The 20,472-nt window shown below is 37.8% G+C and overlaps 1 protein-coding gene across 1 annotated transcript; it reads left to right on the top strand.

Annotated features, from left to right (window-relative positions):
- Positions 1-1,070: 1,070 nt before the first annotated feature.
- LOC110014781 (zinc finger protein 862) lies at positions 1,071-2,186 on the top strand. The gene is made up of 2 exons (XM_023953850.1): positions 1,071-1,494; positions 1,709-2,186. The coding sequence occupies exons 1-2, from the start codon at positions 1,197-1,199 to the stop codon at positions 2,146-2,148; spliced, it is 738 nt and encodes a 245-aa protein (XP_023809618.1). The 5' UTR covers positions 1,071-1,196; the 3' UTR covers positions 2,149-2,186.
- The last annotated feature ends 18,286 nt before the right edge of the window (positions 2,187-20,472 follow it).

The raw sequence follows: 20,472 nt of genomic DNA, 5'->3' as shown, positions 1-20,472 counted from the left end.
AGCTGCCGATGGAGCTTCAGTGAATATGGGTAAAAAGAATGGGGTTGCTGCGAAGCTGCGGCGTGAAGTGGAATATTTATTGGCAATTGACTGCATTGCTCACCGTCTCGAGCTGGGTGTGAATGACGCTGTACGTGAAAACCCCCAACTCAAGAGGCTGCAGGAAGTGTTAGTGTACCTTTATGAGCAGTACTATTACTCCCCAAAAGCGCTGAGAGAACTGAGGATGCTTGGGGAGGCATTAGAGGAGAAGGTCCTGAAACCCACCACTCTGAAGGGTGCCAGATGGCAGCCCTACATACACAGGGCTACAAAGGTAAATTATTTGAAATGTCACTCAAAATTGATCAGTATGGTCAGTTAGAACAAGTGCAACAATCTTAGACTGCTAACAATAATCGGCTTATTCCCTCTTGTTTAAATAATCTTCATTGAAATAATGTTAAATAATATTAAATATTAGCACATTCATAACTTTCTTCAATTTATATGTTTACAGATTCTCTGCACAAGTTACAAGGTCTTTGTCGCCCATTTTGAGGACATGGTCAGCTCTGAGCGTAGACCCCAACCGAGTCCCCCTGTAATGGGCAGAGCTATGAATATCTTGCGATATTTGAAAGATGCAAAGAATCTACAGTTCATGCATTTCTGGTGTGATGCTCTGGAGGTTCTGAAAATATTGAGTGAACAGTTTCAGAGGGACAATCTGACACCAGGTTAGTATGCTGAGCTCAGTATCCTTGACCACCATCAAAGACATACAATTGAACTTTTGTTTTTAAATTTTATTTTCATGTTCAACTAAACATGTATTCATGCATGCAATGTTTTATATTTTCTAGGGGAGGCAGTTCAGTATCAAGAAGCCTGTTGTGCAGGTCTGATTGAGTTGTCCCTTCAGCCAGGAGTAGAACAGTCAAAGGTCATTGGCAGCATTACCTCCTTCAGCAAATATCAGGGTGTTGAGTTAACCAACATCAGTGCAGACACACTCAAGAAGGAGAGAGAGGAAATTACAGGTAAACTTAAAACTAACTTAACTTAAAATTATAAGACAAGCTCTGACTCCTGCATTAGAATGTGGTAACACTTTCTAATATCACTAATCATTTGATGACTAATAACCATGTCGTTGATGGGTCTTTAAACTCCACTTACTCACTGATCATTTGGATGTTTTATTTTCAGAAACCATGATCGATCACCTCCAGAAGCGTCTCGGTGATCTCTACTCCAACAGTGTTATTTCAAAGTTTAGGGCTCTAGATCACACATTGTGGCCCGAACTGGATAATGATAAACATTCCAAAGAAGCCTTTGTGCTTCATGGCAGAGATCAGATAGGTGGTTTGGTGGAACACTATGAAGAGGTGTTCAAGCGCCATGGTGTTGACCCTGGATCCGTGCTTCACCAGTTCTGTCTTTACAAAACGTGGGCCAAGAACTGCCAGACATCCATGAGGAACACACTCATCACTGTTCTAAAAAGAGGTTGGTTGCTTGGTTGTGTACAATTTTTGCTACTGTTACATGTTTAGACCAACAAAGAAGTAAAATGACATTTTGTGTATCTTATGAATATCATATTGCATTAGCAGTGTTTTGACTTTTTTCAGACTTTTTTTCAGAAATGCATTGTCTAATACCTCTAATATCTGGTTATAAACAAAAAGTAAATCTTGAATTGTTCAATCATTTCTTACAGAGGATCTTAAGAAGAGGTTTGATGCTCTGGCCATACTGATGGAGATTTATGTCGTCATGTCCGTGAGCACTGCCATGTGTGAGCGTGGCTTTTCTTGCATGAAGAGAGTGAAGTCCGACTGGAGGTCCTCCCTCACCACCATACAACTGAACCGACTCATGTATATTTCCTTGGAGGGCCCAACATGTGACAAGTTTGTTCCTCTGAACTCAGTAAATTATTGGTGGGGCGCGGCTGTGAGGAAGCCAGGCTTCACTGCTTGGAAACAAAGAATCGAACAACCAACTGATGAGGAGCTGAAAAGAGAGCTAGAGGAGATAGACAGAGAAATGGAAGCAAGCCGAGATGCTGAAGATGCTGCTAGAGAGAGGTTGAATCATGTCACAGAGTCTAAGGAAGATAAGGAAGGAGTGGATAGAGAGGCTACTGAAGATGCTTAAGAGAGACTGAAGCATGAATCTCAGACTCAAATGCAATAATAAATGATTTAATGTCAAAGTACTAATTTTGTTTTCCTTTACAACGCTGTAAGCAGTAAGTATTTCCAATCAAAAGCTGAATGATCTCAGTAATTTAATTTTATTTAATTTTTCAATTATTTAATTTAATTAGGTCACTAAAGTAACTAAAAAGTAAATGTAGCTTTGCAACAGTAACAAAAAGCTGAACTGCTGTGCGCGGTGTCGGGCCAGTAACTTTCAGGCAGGGCCAGTAACTTTCAAAAACTACTGGCCCTGTGGGCCAGTGCAAATTTCAGGGCTATGTCAACCCCTGTATTCCTCTTAATAAATCATGCAATTTTCCAAGCGCACATTTATTATTGGCTTAACTGAACCCAAATTCCTTTTCACCGCAAGAATTCCAACACACCATGCTTTCTCCAATGAACCTAACGTTTCAAAAAAATGTTTTAATAAATATGTGATAAGTCTGCAGACTGATGAGCGAGAACACTTAATGGTAATGGCAATACTGAACCAGCACCTAGTACTGTCAGCTAAATAATTTAACAATATTATTAGTTTGGTGAATATATGCCCATAAAAGACCCACTCCGATTCAAATGGTGGTTTTAACATGTTCTGGTGGCACTTTTCTGATGGAGGACAAATATTAAGAAAATTAAACTTACAATTATAAGTATTTCTTGATTCAAATCATTGTGAATCAGGAGCAAACAAAAGAAAATGCCATTGAAAAAAGCTTGTAGTTGTGAGGTAGAGACGATGGGTGGGCCACAAGCTCCCTGCTCCGCCCCATTCTGACACATTTGTTGCCAAATTTGTCGACAAACTGAATAAATGAATGATTGAATATTTGGCTTGGATAAAGCTGCCTAAATATCAATGTGAAGTTTAAAGTATTTTAAAATGTACTCACATTCTACAACTAACAACAACTGTATTTGCTCAGTTCTCTCAAATACAGCGTTAAAGATTGTAGTAACCTATTATCTTTAGCCCAGGTGAACCCACAGGGTCAGAATTGGCTGTTGTATTTTTATTTTTATTAGTTTACTTTTATTTTTTTGGCTCACGTTTAGTACTGCGACCTAAAAAAAAAACTAAGCTAACAGTCTAAAAACCTGTCAAATATATCATAAAAATTATGTTATTTCTTTTTATATCTGGGTTAATACTAGTACTCCAATTTAGGTCATTTTGTGAAGAAAATGTATGGCAAAAAGAATTCAGCTTTGTGTTCTGTTTTCATTAAGGCTTTGGGATAAAAGAAGTAAAGAGAAATCCACAGATTTTGGAGGCATGTGAGACAGGCTGGAATAGTGCCCTGGTGCATTAACTATCAAGAGGAGAGAGACAGAGACTTGATAGACATGCTAATGCATGTTAAGCACAAAGCATTGCTGGCAAATACCATCACTAGTCTATAAGTGAAAGACGCTTTAATGGATAATTGATTAAGGCATGAATTAACACCCCACAACAAGCAAACCAAAAGAGTGGAGACGAGTCATTTCCCACAGCATCTGGGTGTCACTGTTTGAAGAAATTAGACAAAACGGGGGAGGGGGTACAGAGCTTTGAATCACACTATTATATAACATTTAACATTCAACAGTTTATTCATCTGTTTGTAGTTCCACTTTTAAATATTTTTCAATTGAGATTCTATTTCAATTTAAAATATGAATATATTTTCTTGAAGTTTCTCTTTTACTATAAATTATTAATTTTTAAATACTCTCGCATATATCTTCCAATAGTCCCTTTCTCTAATTATTGCCAGTCTTTAATAAAGTTACAAAATTGTTGTGTTAGTAATGTTATTTGGAGTGAATTTTGGTGATTAAGTTTCATCTTTTTGAATTTTGATGACGCTTTAATGGATAATTGATTAAGGCATGAATTAACACCCCACAACAAGCAAACCAAAAGAGTGGAGACGAGTCATTACCCACAGCATCTGGGTGTCACTCATTCAAGTTTCATCTTTACATAGTTCTTCATGAAGCTTGACATCTGTCTTCCTTCCAGTTATCCTTTTGTTTCTTGCAATATTTTTTAATCCTCAGTTTTATCCGTTTAAAGTTCACTAAAAACTCCTTTTAAGTTACTTCATTTTGTGAACCATCAGCAGATGCTGTTCACGTGTGACCTTCAATGACCTCATACTTGGACTCTTGTACCTGGAAATAACATTAGATATGCAGAAAGGCACTGGATACAGCCAGCAGGCATTTGACATTCTCTGACATTTCTGTTCCCTTTCTCCATTCCTTCAACAAACACCTACTTGTAAACAGTGTGACGGCTCTACACAGAACCTTGAAATTTTTTTTTTTTTTAACAATGGCTTGCTGGGCAGAGCATAACCTTTTACAAGACATTAGCAATAGGATATGAGAGCCCAGAATCTTCCATCCCTCAGATGTTGTTTTCTGAATTTACACACCTTGTACAAGGAAATAAACCTTTCATTCGGTGGAACTCTCTTCTCCCTATAAAACATCTCAAATAAACAATAAAATTTTCTTTTGTTCAACAGTTTTCAGGTTATAGTTTTCGGCAGTATTCTTTGTCGGCAACTAATGAATTAAATTGAAGAAGCAAGCAATGTGCCGATTTGCTCTCAAATGAGTCACAACAAAGGTCAAAGTGCAAGAAATGAACAGGATCCGACAATGCTAAAGTTAAAGTCTCATTATCTGTCACACACCTGTGTGAATTTTGTTCTCCGCATTTTTGACCCCTCCCCTGAGGGAGCGGTGAGCTGCAGACACAGCTGCGCTCGGGAACCATTAGGTGGCTTAACCCCCCAATCCAACCCGTAATGCCGAGTGTCAAGCAGGGAGGCATTGGGTCCCATTTTTAGAGTTTTTGGTATGACTTGGCCTGGATTTGAACTCACACCTTCCAGTCACAGGGCAGACACTCTCCCACAAAGCCAGTGAGCTGGATGACATGTTTTTTTAATCCTAATACTCTTTAATGTAATCCTTTAAAGTTACCTTGAACATCAGTGAATTCAGCTATATGAAAGACTTTTGACGTTTTTGCAGTGGCTGCAAAGATTCTTGTGTATTTTGAGTTTTACTTATGAATCATAGTGGGTTTCATTTGACAATTATTTACTGTTTTTAGTTGGCCTTTAACTTTTTAAGACAGTTTTTTTGCTCCGCTCATCTGTTTTAACACTCTTTAAGCAGCCCATCCATCCATCCATCCATCCATCCAATATCTTTAACTCATCCAGAACTGAGTTGTTGGGTGAGCAGTCTAACCCTAGAGTTCCCTCTCCCTGGGCCCTTCATCCAGCTTCTCTGGGAACACCCAAAGCCCTTCCTAGGCCAGCCAAGAGATGTTGTTTTTCCAGCTTGTGCTAGGTCTTCGCCACGGCCTCCGTCCTGTGGGACATGCCCAAAACATCTCCCAGGGAGTTGTGTCCAGGAGGTATCCTGACCACATGCTCGACAGATTGCAGCAATGCAAACTTCCTGAATTGAAACGACAATTACACTGAGTTTTGTGTTTATAATGTGGTTGAATTTTTAGTTCAGGGTAGTTGCTTATTAGTTTTGTCAGTCAGAGGGAAAATACTGAAAATACAGTGGTGGACAAAATTCTTGGTACCCCTCAGATAAAGAAAGAAAGTCCACAATGCTCACTGAAATGACTTGAAACGTTCAAAAGTAACAATAAATTAAAATTTATTGAAAATTAAATAATCAAAATCAGCCATTACTTTTGAGTTGTTGATTAACAGAATTATTTAAAAAAACAAACTAATGAAATAGGGCTGGACAAAAATGATGGTACCTCCATAAAAGACTGAGAACTAATTGCCCAGGGGGTCATGATGAACTCAGGTATGTCCTTTAATTGACATCACAGCTGTTTTCAAACCCATAATCAGTCAGTCTGCCTATTTTAAGGGAGACAAATAGTCACGTTGCTGTTTGGTGAAAAGGTGTGAACCACACTGAACACGGACAACAGAAAGCCAAGGAGAGAATTGTCCCAGGACATTAGAAACAAAATTATAGACAAATATCGTAAAGGTAAAGGCTATAAATGTCATGTTGCTTGTCAGACTCCTCCCCCTCCCAGCTCTGCCTGCTTCTCTGCCTGATTGCCACCAGCTGACTCCACTCTCATCATCATCTGCTGCTGCTGCTTAAAAGGAGACTCCTCTCCACAGTTCATCGCCAGTTCGTTACCCCTTATGATGACTAGCCCTGGTCCAAGTCATGTTCAGTAGCTTTATGTTATGCTTCGTTCTCGCTCTAAACCTCTGCTCCCTGTCTCAGGATCTTCAACCTGCTAAGAGTGAAGTCAGCGCAGATCATCCTCTCAGCTGCACAGAAGCCCACAAGAAACCACAGCCTACGCCAACCGCATAAAGCCCTCCAGCCACGCCATCAGGCTCGTCCACGTCACCACCAGCCACGAACAACTACACATCTGGAGAAACAATAAAACTCTTCTTACCTCAAAACTCACCTGTCGTCGTTCTGGGTTACAGCATCTGGGTTCCAGCATCTGGGTTCCACCCCCCACCCCCACCCCCCTCGCAGTATCATGACAATAAAACCATCTCTAATCAGCTTGAAGTGACGACAGTGGAACATAACTCAGAAGTTTAAGACCCACGGGACAGTAGCCAACCTCCCTGGATTTGGCCGGAAGAGGAAAATTTATGACAAATTGAGGAGATGGATAGTTCGAACTGTATCCAAAGAGCCCAGAACAACCTCCAAAGACATTAAAGGTAAACTCCTAGATCAAGGTACATTGTCAGATCGCACCATTCGTCATTGTTTGAGCCAGAGTGAACTTCATGGGAGACGACCAAGGAGGACACCACTGTTGAAATGAAATCATAAAAAAGCCAGACTGGAATTGGCAAAAATGCATGTTGACAAGCCACAAAGCTTCTGGGAAAATGTCCTTTGGACAGATGAGACAAAACTGGAGCTTTTTGGTAAGGCACATCAGCTCTATGTTCGTAGACTCAAAAATGAAGCATACAACTAAAAAGAACACTGTTCATACTGTGAAACATGGAGGAGGCTCAGTTCTGTTTTGGGGCTGCTTTGCTGCATCTGGCACAGGGTGTCTTGAAGTTGTGCAAGGTAAAATGAAATCTCAAGATCATCAAGGCATTCTGGATAGAAATGTGGTACCTAGTGTCAGAAAGCTTGGTCTCAGTCATAGGTCATTGGTCTTCCAACAGGACAACGATCCAAAACACAGCCAAAAACCCCCAAGAATGGCTAAGAGAAAAGCGTTGGACTATTCTGAAGTGGCCTTCTATGAGCCCAGATCTGAATCCCATTGAACATCTGTGGAAGGAGCTGAAACATGCCATTTGGAGAAGACATCCGTCAAACCTGAGACAACTGGAGCAGTTAGCTCGTGAGGAGTGGGCCAAAATACCTGTGGACAGGTGCAGAAGGCTCATTGACAAATACAGGAATTGTTTAATTGCAGTGATCAAAAGGTTGTGCAACAAAATATTAAATTATGGGTACCATCATTTTTGTCCAGGCCTATTTCATTAGTTTGTTTTTTAAAATAATTCTGTTAATCAACAACTCAAAAGTAATGTCTGATTTTGATTATTTAATTTTCAATAAATTTTAATTTATTCTTACACACGCACACACTGAAGGAGGAGGGTTTGGGGAAGAGAAGGAGGGAGTTAAGAATATGTCCTCTGTCTAGGCTACCCCACTTTGGTGGGAGACAGCCTGGGTATATAGATAGATAATTACTTTTGAACGTTTCAAGTCATTTCAGTGAGCATTGTGGACTTTCTTTAACTGAGGGGTACCATTTATTTTGTCCACCACTGTAACTGTTGCATGAATAAAAATCTCTTCATAGAGGAGAGAGGAAGACTTGTTTTTGATCCATAGATACCTGTCACCAAATTTTAACAAATCATAAATTACATTTATTTCATGTGCTGTACAGTGTTTTTCAACCAGTGTACCGCGGCACACTAGGGTGCCGTGGGAGATGGTCAGGTGTGCTGTGGGAAATTACCCTCATTAATTGATCTAAAAACATTTACCATCTCCAGGATATCAGCTCTTTGTTCATCCAAACAGGCCCTGATAAAACACAGGGTAGTTAGGAATGTGAAAGATCGTTAAAAACTTTTTCTTTCTGTTCATTTGATTCTATTGAAGACATTTTGATAAGAATGACGGTACCGCGATTTAGCCGTTGCTTCAGACGTTTTCGGAAAAGTCCCGCGCCTTTAACTGTCTCCACCAATCTTTCTTGGAGGCTTAATCATACGTCATCAGTCTGACCAATCAGAAGTGGTTAAAGTCTTCACTTCCTTGTTCTGATTCTGCTCATAAAGTCGCTCAGTTCTAAAAAAAAAGACCAGCTAAAGCTCGTCTTTAGCGGTGTAGCTTTCGGCGGGATACGGTGTCAGACCGTGGAACGAGTGAACATAACCACGAAGCACAGAGAATCGAGTCTTATTGCGTTCGGCGGCTGTTTGCACTACATCTCCCATGATGCATTGGGTTAAAGTGACAGCATCTCGGCGCACAATGAATCTTCGTTGTTAAATGTCTTGAAACCACAACGAACACGCATCAAACAGTTTTTAAATCTTTTAACTTAACTTTTATTACATCTTTTTAAAAAAACAGCCGCAACTTCCACCTTTTCCTGCCACAATTATCACAAAAATGCATGTGAGATTGCGGAGGGGCTGTAGATCAATACAGACTATGAGTTTCTCCTTTTTTTTGTTAATTTTTGGATGCTTTTGTCAAGGTTAAAGTGTGCCGTGGCTCAAAAAAGGTTGAAAAACACTGGTATAGTCAAATTAACTATCTCAACTTACTTTAACATTTACTTGAATACAAAAGCATGATTGTTTTTTCTTTATAATGGGAAATAAATCAGGCATCAAGAGACTAAGGGATCCCCCAGCCACTTTGCTGAGAAAGCTTATTTCGGCCGCTTGTATTCGGGACCTCATTGTTTTGGTCGTGACAATAGGTGAGCACTGGAATGAAGACTGAAATTTAGACCTTTGCTTTCCGACTCAGCTCTCTCTTCACCACAGCGGACCAGGACAGCAAGCGCATAACAGCAGACGTCACTCCGATCTGCCTGTAACTCGTACACAAGACCTCTAAGATACTCAAACTCTTCCACCTGGGGCAGGAGCACTCTACCCACCCAGAGAGGACAAACTACCTTTCTTCAGTCAAGAGAAAACCCATGTTTTCTGCATTTGGGTCCTCCCAGCACTCTCAGCTTTTTGATTTATTCTTTTCACCTAAACATCTTGCAGTGTTATTGAAATTGTCCGTTTATTTTTCTACATTAGTACAATAAAATAACAAACTGACTGTGGGGCTGGTACTGACAGCAAAGACAAGAAAGCAGTCTATAGGAAAAAGCTGTCTCACTTTCAAAACAAGAGTGCATTTATTTACTTTTCTGAATCTAACTGCTGCCGAGAACTTAGCTGACCTTTAAAGGGTGGGTTTGAAGGCAGTTTGAATCTTAGAAAGAACCTGCTCGAGCTCTGCTTCATTTCTGATGCAGACTCTGTTACACTGCAACATTGAAGGATGGCATAATTATGACTCCGGCACTGCGGATTGTGTGTAATGATTAATTAATAGGGTGTGCATATTACGATTATGGAAAAGTGCATGGCTGCGTACAGTACTTCCGCATGCAGTAGAAATCTCAAATGTTTGTGTCAGTATACGCTGGGAAATTAATTTAAGAAGGTTTTGTGTAGACGTTGCACAGCAGAAGTGTGTCAACATCCGAATGTGAGAAATGGGGATTGCAATCACACAAGTACATATAATCCGTAGCGCAGAATCACTTCACTAAAACTGCTGAGTCTGTGAGCCCCAGAAGATACAATGATCTGACATCAGGATACATTACTGCAATATTTAACACACCCTAAAAAATGGCTTTACTCCTTGATAAGAGGGCATGTTGACAGGATTTTGAGGAAAACGTGCACAACTTGATGAAGAATCGCATTAATGCAAAATCCAAAAAAATCTCTACTTTAGATAAAATATCATGTACAGCACAGAGCTGCTTGAAAATACAGCCTACCCTTCTTTATCGCAAAGGTTATGTTACAAATATTTTGTTAGAGATATTTTAAAGTTGGAAAACCGCTCATTACACACTATACGGTTTTCTCAGATATGGAAAAAAACATTTTCACACTTCCATTGTTTAATTGCTTTGAAAGTTCAAGCCTTTCTAGAAAAGTAAGTTTTAAAGAATGAAAACAAAAATCTTCTTGCGTTAAAAGATTTATGTAAATGTAAATTGTACACTAGACATGGCATGGAGGAGATTGATTGACAAGGGCGTACAGCCAATCAGAATGAAGAACACACTGCCCTGTTTTAAAAAAAAAGTTTGCAAAGTTGCTCTGGAAAAAAGACGAAACAGTGAGATGGTAAAAGGTGAATCAGGATATAAGAAGAGCATGCTATGGCCGAATCTGAATTCTTCCCAGACGCCTACAGCTTCACCCTGCCCTTACATTTAGCCCTACAAGCGGAGAGTAATGGAAAAATAGTGTCAACAAATTCGGATGTAACTACCACTTGCTGACGCCATGAATAGTTCCCTGTGATCTGTTAGCTCATGCCAGGGCTCGGAAAATACATAACTTTACAAAGTCATGCAAACGCAACTTCACTTCTGATTACCCTAACATAAAGAAATGTGATTCTCTTCCGCGACACACCACAACCCAGATCACTATCCTGGCGGAGGGATATCCAGTCCTAAATCCCTACGGCTTTCCCTTAAAAAAACAAGTTTGGACACCTATACAAATCCCCCTACAATTGGAGCAATAGGGAGGCACCAGACAGGTATGGGAAGAATTCGGATTTGGCATATATTTGCCCAGGAGATTGTTTTCCCCACCTCTTTTGAGAAAGCAAAAGTAAACTGTCAGTAAGCCTTTACTGTGTTATTTTTATGGGCCTTCAGGATGATCTACAAAAAAGGATAAAGTAACAGTAAAGTTGTCAGAGGCACACAGTAACATTTATGTGTATGTTCCAAATGGAAAAGTTTTAACTCAACAATATTTAAACTAATGTTATTTTGCAATGTTATAAGTCCACATTCTAAAAAGCAGAAAACAAGGAATTATTTTGCTGTAATAATGTAGTTTAACTGTCCACATTTTTTACTCTACATAGATTTAATTTTAACATGCAAATAAAAATATCGAATATTTTCAATTTTGCACACTGTTGTAAATATTGTGTCCACTGACCAAATTTCTTGGATTAACTTTCTCAATTCCCCTTTCAAGAATCATTAAAGCTCTGTAACTTTGCAGCTTCAAAAAACTGCAAAAGGAGAATGACTTTCTTCAGCGCTTTTTCGGTCTCACCACAAGAAGTCATCGTACCAAAGTACTATATGCTGCATCTTTTGCACAGGTTTGGTACAGTTTCCCAGAAGAGCAGGTTTTTTAATTGACTGTAAGAGTAAAAATCTTTCAGCACCAAACTAACTTTTCAACACAGAGAACTTGTCCCACACTATGCAAAAGGTGTTGTTTGCACCGACTTTCATGGATATGCAGAGCCAGAAAAACCTACTACACAGAGCATCTGTTTGAAGTCGGTCTTCTTTCCAATGCCTTGTTTTATGATTCTGTCTTGAAAGCAGCTGTTCAGCAATAGCAAGTCTTAACAAGCAAGATTCCCTCTGAACACATCCTTCATTACTTCATTACTGAAGAAAGACCACCACATTTATCCTTACTGGACTGAGCAACACAACCACTGCTCCTGAATCCACATCGCTCACCAAACCATAGCAAATTGTCCCAATTGGCCAACAAGGCACTTGGGATCATGCCTGATTCGATTCACTGCCCCGCACACAACAGACTAATGGACCATTGTCTGCAAACAGAGGCTTCTGCTGTTAATGAGGACTGTCTGCAAGCCCAAAACAACAGGAAGGGCAGAAACAAGGTAAAAAGGGGTGGAGGAAAAAAGCTGTTGGTGCAAGAATGAGAGACGAATTGGGATCAGAAAGATGTGATTAAAACAGCAGTAAGGTGGTAAGAGGCAAGAAAAAGCAACGGTGTTGTTACAGGACAAATTACTCAAAGATTTTTACCAGTTTGTCTTTTTAGATAAAATGTCCTCAGCTTTTTAACAGTTAACTGCATTTTTGTTGTCTACTTTGATTTTTTTCTTTTTGCATCAGCTTGCTAGTGGTTCCACCAGGATTATGGGTGTTGAAAAAAACAGAAATACAATTCTCTGTAATCTTTTTAAAACCTACTAGAGCTATTTTAAAACTACTTTTTTAAACTTTTGGCTCAAATTCTATAATGTCCTGCCCAGTCTTTGATGCATTACTTTGTAATATTAACTGTATTATTTACTGCATGAGTTTGCAGGTAACTAATGATTATTATTTAATCTTACCTAGAGCATAATAAAGCATCAATAAAAGTTTCCCTGTTCAATTGCTTAGCATTATATATGCATCAAGAGGATGTTAGTAAATAAATATGTAATGATTAATGTCATAATTCAAGTAATAATGTATTACATATTTTTTGTTCAGGGTTAGGAAGCAAAAGAGAAGGTTTTACGTTATATTTATAGACCAACCTTACCCTTTTTAAATGTTGGAAAACCCCATAAGCATTACCTAACTTTGACTTAATCATAGTTATTAATTATTAAATGAATATGGGAACTTTATTGTAAATTTGAAATATTATTGTAATTAAAAATATTTTAAAAGCCTTTGTTCTAGGTTACTTAAGAGACTTAAAAATGTTTCTTGGAAAAATTAAATAATTCCGTTTAGGAAATGTAAGGTGGCATGAAACTTGTGTGTCTACATAACTGATGTGATAATAAAGAGGCATTTATGGCATTATTCATTGTTTTTATCCTGCAGCTTTAGTCATTAGGGATTATATTATGCAAAAAAAAGAATCAACCTTTTTAAGAGACCTAAGCTAAATGTGCATTTTGATGCATCTCCAAAAAAGTGAAAATGCCCAAAACTCATTTTGTAAATGTGTGTAGTTATCTAGAATATTACAAAATATAGCAAAAATTTTGGATGGAATGTTTTAAAGAAGATAAACATGACCCTTGGATGCTTTTCTTGGCATAAATAACTAATACACGGCTGCATAACCAGCAGAGGAAATGACAGCTTTAAATGTTCTTTCAAGCTGAAGAGGAGCTTTTTGCACTCATCTATATTATGTATGCACACTCTTTTTATCTTTTTTGTAAATGGGGATTATAGCTTTCTTCAAGGGTGTTGTCTTTTCTCCCATTTTTAAGATCCAGGTTTGTCGGTCATTTCTAAACTGTCCCTTTTTTTGCTTTCATTTACATGGACATGAGTTCATATATTTATATTCTTGTAGATTAGCATCATGCCTAAAGAATTGCTCCTGTAATTGTGACCTAAAGCAGCCCTGGACTGCATTGGAGTTGTCAACCTATGACAAAGGTTCAAAAACACTTAAAAACACATCAACTGATAAAAGATTGTCATACGTCACTGAAATGGCTGCTTCAGATAGACGAGGAAAACAGATTAAATCTAGAAATGCTCAACAAACTGGTTACTGACTCAGAAAAATTATGACCTAAATTCTGAGGGCAGATAGAGTGGAGACAGGCAGACTCGGGTGAAGCACATAATCAGAGGAGGAAGCGCACTCATCTGAAATGAGAAGAGAAATAAGTACAGTACCTTCAAAAACAACAAAGTAAATCAAGTCAAAAAGGAAATGTGTACTCGGCAGCAGCCACGCTGTGACCCGCCACCTAAGACCAGGAGAAAGCCTTTTTTATTTTGGTCTATTATAATTCCTTGGCACAAACTAGCTTTACTCCCAAAATCCTGTACTTGCGTTTTTGTTTTTTAGCTCATTCCTAACACATTCTTGGAGTACACCGTGTTGTTATTTGGGTCGTGAAAAAGTTATTTGCTTTTTTATTGTTGATTTTAATACAATTCCAAGTAGAGCTGGTAACAACTACTTCCATTTGTTTTTTAATAATAGTGTCCTTTGAGCTGCATAGGATGCATTGTCGAAACATGGTCGTTTACTGAAGTTTTCACATAAATTCTAATATTAAATCTTTTGTTTTTGAAGATTGGGGAAACAGATAAATCTACTATCCATCATCTGTATATAGAATAATTCACCATGCTAAAGACTGTAAACACGTCCATCCTATTTTTGTCAAATCTAAAATACAATATTATCTGACTTCATTCAAGACCGTTTCTGTTCAAAACAACATAAGTTGCATCCAAATCACTTACAAAAAATGTTCTTGAAAGAGACGGAGGATATCGATTAAGGGGAACACTGGTATTTTTTTTTAAATGACTAAATATTTAAAGAAAATTTTTAAATACAATTCTTTACATTAAAAATCACATTATGAATAATTGTCAAATAGTTACGCTTTTGTTGATGTCGGAGCCGCATGATAATTGTAATGAATGCCTAGGTATTTTTTTTATTATTTCTTTACCATGATGCGATAACAACATACTGGTAATTGATAAAGATTCAAACAGATATAATGATAATACCAATATATTGAGTTTATTTTTGTCTTGTATTTTTGGTGTTATAGTTGAATTAGTATAAGGGAGTAGGCTTAAATAAGTTTCAGCTTCTGTCTATTTTCATTTTAAACGTTTTCATCATTCTGTTAAATAGAGACTCTTTTGAATGACTGACTAATTGACGAGTATGAATTCATCTATTTTTGTTTTTATTATATATTTGAAATGAATAAACTAAATTAAAACAAACCAAAACTTGTGTACGCCATAAAATAAATTATGCAGGACAGTAAATACGGCTTTAAACGAATCATTGAAAGTATCTTTAGTATAACTTGCCTAAGCTGAAATAAAATTAAAGTCAACAGAAAAAACTTTTCATGAACTTGTCTGAAGGACCCCAAGGTTATGGTCATGTTTTGGGTGTTTTTGTTTTTTTGTATTCAAGCTGTATAAAGAAAATAAAACATTTTTTGTGTAACTCATGGAAACCATGATCATTTTATGGTATAAGCAACATAAAAGCAGCCTTAGATCAGCTGCTTCCTGTTTTTATGTTGTTGACCAACTTTTGGATCACGTTTGTCAGTTTTTTGCCCTTTTGAAGCGAGTCTGGCTTTGATGTCTACTAGTTAAAATATGGATGTCAGAGTGCTTGTATGGTAGAACGGATATATATTTTTTAGACCCAGCCTCATGATGTGGAAAATCTAAAGAGGAGTTTGATTAACAGTAAGTAGAGGAGATAAAATGTAATAAGAGAGCTGGAGACATTATGACTTATTTTTCCTAAAACCACTGTATTCTACTAATATGGTTGCCAAATCATGCTAAGGTATAAATTATTTAACTGAGAACCATTTGGAAGGAAAGGTAGTAAATAAACCCAAATCATCAGTAGTCACCTATACTGTCAGGAAAGTACTTACCTGTTTTCCGACAAGTTGTTTTTAATCTCTCTCATTACACAAAGGTGGTTCTGCCAATGCTTTTCCTACAAAAGCCTATGAAAACTTTAATCAATAACCTGCAAGCATCTTTCCTGTTTATTTTCATGGTGGCTTGGATCCCTTTTTAGCCCTCTTATATAAGATTCACGTTTCAAAAGAAATTGTACAATCATCCAAAATAGGAATTATTTGCATTAAATTTCTTTAAATTAATCTGACACACCCCAGCGTTTTGTTAGCACATCCAAGGTTTACTGGATTGGAGTAAGTGTAGGATAAAAATGTAGGATAACAAGACGTCACAACAGTTATTTAAGTAATTTTAAAGGGTAAATAAACAATAGAAATCATCATTATACAACAAAAAATGTAAAAAGATGCTTAGAAAAGCTTAGGGCTGTACGGTGGTGCAGTGGTTAGCTTTCTTGCCTCACAGCAAGAAGGCCCCTGGTTCATGTCTCCGTTGGGGGACCTGAAACAGAACAGAAACCTGTGTGGAGTTTGCATGTTCTCCCTGTGAATGCTTCGGTTGGTAACACTTTATATTAAGATTCCTTAACAAGCTTTGTTAACACATTAACAAGCATTATAAATGAATTTATAGGGTGTTAGTAAGACATTTATTAGTACAATAAGTCTAATAAGGTTTATTAAATTACTTAGTTAACACATTTACAAGCATTATTATTAGGATGTTTTCAAGATGCTAATGATGCATTTACTGATATTATAGGTGCTTAACAAATGTGTCAGTGTTAATAAGCTTAATTAACAACCTTTGTTAACAAATTAAGAAGTATTATTATTGTTTGGGGTTCTAGTAAGATATTTATTAGCATTATAGATGCCTGACACAAGCCGAAGTGTTCATAAGTTTAATAAGTTTTATTAACTAACTTAACAAATTAATAGGCTTTATTAATGTGTCAGATGCTAGTAAGATATTTATTAGCATTATAGATGCCTTGCAAATACCTGAAAGTGTTAATAAGATTTATTAACATCTAAAGTCAGACCATTGTCTTCTAAATCCATATTACTAAACTGCTTATAAGCTTTACAAATGTATTAATTAACTCTGTTAATAGTTTATTAATTGTTTTGCAGCACCTCATCTAAAGTGTGGACGTATTTTACAGGGCTCCAGACTGCGAGCAATTGGTCGCATTTTGCGACCAAAATTTGAGAGTGTGCGACTGAATTTTACATCCAGTCGCACATGTGCGACCAATAAATTTGCCTCCCCCACCCTTCGTATTTTTTTATACATCAAACGTGGAAGGGGCACGTCAATGATCAATGAAATAATCAATGAGACGCAAGCCACACGGACGCAGGCAGACACACATACTCGCGCACATACTCATGAAACGCGAGCACGTACACTCTCGCGTGATACCTGTCTGTGAGGCGGCCACTGCGTGTGAGAAGAATAGGGAAAGCCACTGTGAGTGGCTAAAATGCGTGGAGGGGGCGGGGCCTAGAGATAATCGAGCGCGCGTAAAAATCTGTGGGAAGGAAACTGAGATAAATATCACAACCTGATATGTGCGTCTGAGCTATGGGTAAGCGAACTATTGATTCGTTCTTCCGACCTGCGGCTAGTGTACCAGTGCCAGAGTGTACAGCAGGGGTCTCAAACTCGCGGCCGCAGGCTATTTGCGGCCCCCAAGATGATATTTTGCGGTCCCCGCCTTAATATGAAGGTTTAATGTTACTGCAGGCCGCCAGTTTGTATGAAGTCACTTTTTCATTGTCGTGCACGGAGCTGACCAACCAATCACAGTGGGGTATATGACTCTTGGGGGCGTGACAATGACAGGGTTTGAAAGCAGGAAACCTGACAGCTCCCTCCCCGGACCACATTAAGGAGTTCTTTACTTTCTTTTATAACATATTTATTCGCTCGTAATTTTCTACATACACGCAGTCCGTGCTGAACTTTTCTCTGGGCCGCACAGAACCGGAGGAAGGTTTAGGTTTTGGTTACGGCGGCGCATCAAACGGGTTACGGCAGCACACCGCTCCCGTCCCGCGGGAGTCGGGTCAGCTGAGGAGAATAAATGTCCCACACCTACATGCGTGACAGCTAACGGGGCTTGAACTTTAAACACGCTCGAGCAAAAACAACATTAGTTTTAGACACACTGAAAATACGTGGGGAAAATGCAACGATAGACGTGCTTGAGATGAACCAGCGGCTCGCCTAGATCGTTGGGGAGACCGGGGGGGGGGGGGGGGGGGGGGCTGTGAGATGAAAGCGAATCTGCAGCAAGACTGAAGGAGGACAGTTGGAGTTGTCCTTAACATTCAATTTAGTTTTAATATTCTTCTCCCCCTTAGTATGATCTGTGTTATTATATATTTTATGATTATTTTAATGTTTTGTAATGTATGTAGCCTTTTTTTAATGAATTGGTATTTTAAATTATTTTAATTAATCACTCCACTACAAAAACCATCAGGACACATGTCCCACAATGCATTGTTTTGTAGTCTCTAGTTTCCAGCTGTGTCCGGGTAGGTTTGCCCCTTGCTCCCACCCCTTTCTCGCGATATTTTTGTGATGATTGACAGTTGATGTTGGAGCAAAAACAAAAATATATGTCTCACACCAGGTGATCTGCGCAGCGTTGAGTTCACCTGAGTGATCTCAAACACGGTTATTGTGCATCTTGGCTGCACCTATTTAGTGTCACAAAGATAAATTTCCATCAGTTTTCTTTACTTATTTGTACTGTCATGACAGCGATGGTGCTGTCAGTTTACCTTCTTGTTGCATCTTCAAAAGTGCAGAATAAAATGTGACACTGCATTTGAAACAGCACATTGTAATTTCTGCATCTATTATTAAAGTATTTATTAGTAATACAGTGGAAGTTAGTAGATTTGGTTAGAATATTGATTTACGGTATGCGCCCCTAAATTTTCTGGTTGCGCCCCTAAAATTTTCAGTTAGGGGCCACTGTGCTCCTAGTGAAAAAAGTTAGTCTGGAGCCCTGTTTTAGCACAAACAACCACAAAGCATAAAGATTGTAAAAAGAACTTTATGACATTAAAACAGACTAAACATACACAAATCGTTCTGTAAAAGATATATAATAATTTAATTCAGACAAATAATTTTTTTTTAAAAACATATATACTGGTGTTGGATGACTAGCATCATAGCTAATAAGGATAAAGTATTAGCATCTATCCTGAGTGAAACATTCATTGCAAATCCCATCACCAGGAGACAATTCTCTGCATTCAATGCCAACTGCATTCAACCACTGTTGCCTTGCTTCAAAGTCCACAAGAAAGTTGCACAAGCCAGTAATTTTTGAAGAACGAAGACAATAAACCTACAGGAGCCATGCTAAAGCTAACACGCTAACCTGCCCATCTATGAATCAAAGATGGGCAGGTTAACCAATGTCACCATTGGCTAATGAATCTGTCAATCAAACTCATCAGCAAAACAGGCGTGCTCACTTTCAGCCAATTGAATGGCCTCTTAGACTTTGCTTTCACACAGGTGACGAAAAAAAGCCCCGCCCATCTTTGATTCTGTACCGGTCGGTCGTTAGCGTGTTAGCTTTAGCATGGCTCCTGTAGGTTTATTGTCTTCGTTCTTCAAAAATGACTGGCTTGTGCAACTTTCTTGTGGACTTTGAAGCAAGGCAACAGTGGTTGAATGCAGTTGGCATTGAATGCAGAGAACTGTCTCCTGGTGATGGGATTTGCAGTGAATGTTTCACTCAGGATAGATGCTAATACTTTATCTTTTTTTTTTTTTTTGCTAATACTTTATCCTTATAGCTATGATGCTAGAGTCATCCAACACCAGTATATATGTTTTTAAAAAAAAATTATTTGTCTGAATTAAATTATTATATATCTTTTACAGAGGGATTTGTGTATGTTTAGTCTGTTTTAATGTCATAAAGTTCTTTTTACAATCTTTATGCTTTGTGGTTGTTTGTGGTAAAAAACGTCCACACTTTAGATGAGGTGCTGCAAAACAATTAATAAACTATTAACAAAGTTAATTAATACATTTGTAAAGCTTATAAGCAGTTTAGTAATATGGATTTAGAAGACAATGGTCTGACCTTAGATGTTAATAAATCTTATTAACACTTTCAGGTATTTGCAAGACATCTATAATGCTAATAAATATCTTACTAGCATCTGACACATTAATAAAGCCTATCAATTTGTTAAGTTAGTTAATAAAACTTATTAAACTTATGAACACTTCGGCTTGTGTCAGGCGTCTATAATGCTAATAAATATCTTACTAGAACCCCAAACAATAATAATACTTCTTAATTTGTTAACAAAGGTTGTTAATAAATCTTATTAAGCTTATTAACACTGACACATTTGTTAGGCACTTATTGTCAAGTGTTTATACTTTTTTGTGTACTTTTCCCACACTTGAAAAGGGCTGAGTGTCCAACGTTGAAGATCGATTTACTCAGACTGCCACTTGAGATCAATTTCCAAACTTTAATTTATTTCCATTTGATCTGGCAGCAATCAATAGCTAAAAACCTTAAACACACACAATAACAGTAATAAATATTACAAAATTCAACATACACATTAACAACAAACATTTATGCAATTTAAAGTGCCTCAGTTAATTAGCAACATTACTCATTTACTTTAATAACATTCTTATTTAAGTTCATGTATTAATTCCAAATTTATTCAAGAATTACTTTAAAATCTCATTATTTAGCAAAAA

Source organism: Oryzias latipes, chromosome 4 (assembly GCF_002234675.1).
Source record: "Oryzias latipes chromosome 4, ASM223467v1".
Taxonomy (NCBI): domain Eukaryota; kingdom Metazoa; phylum Chordata; class Actinopteri; order Beloniformes; family Adrianichthyidae; genus Oryzias; species Oryzias latipes.
Note: the sequence above shows the minus strand (reverse complement) of the source record. Positions and strands in the feature narration are given on the sequence as shown.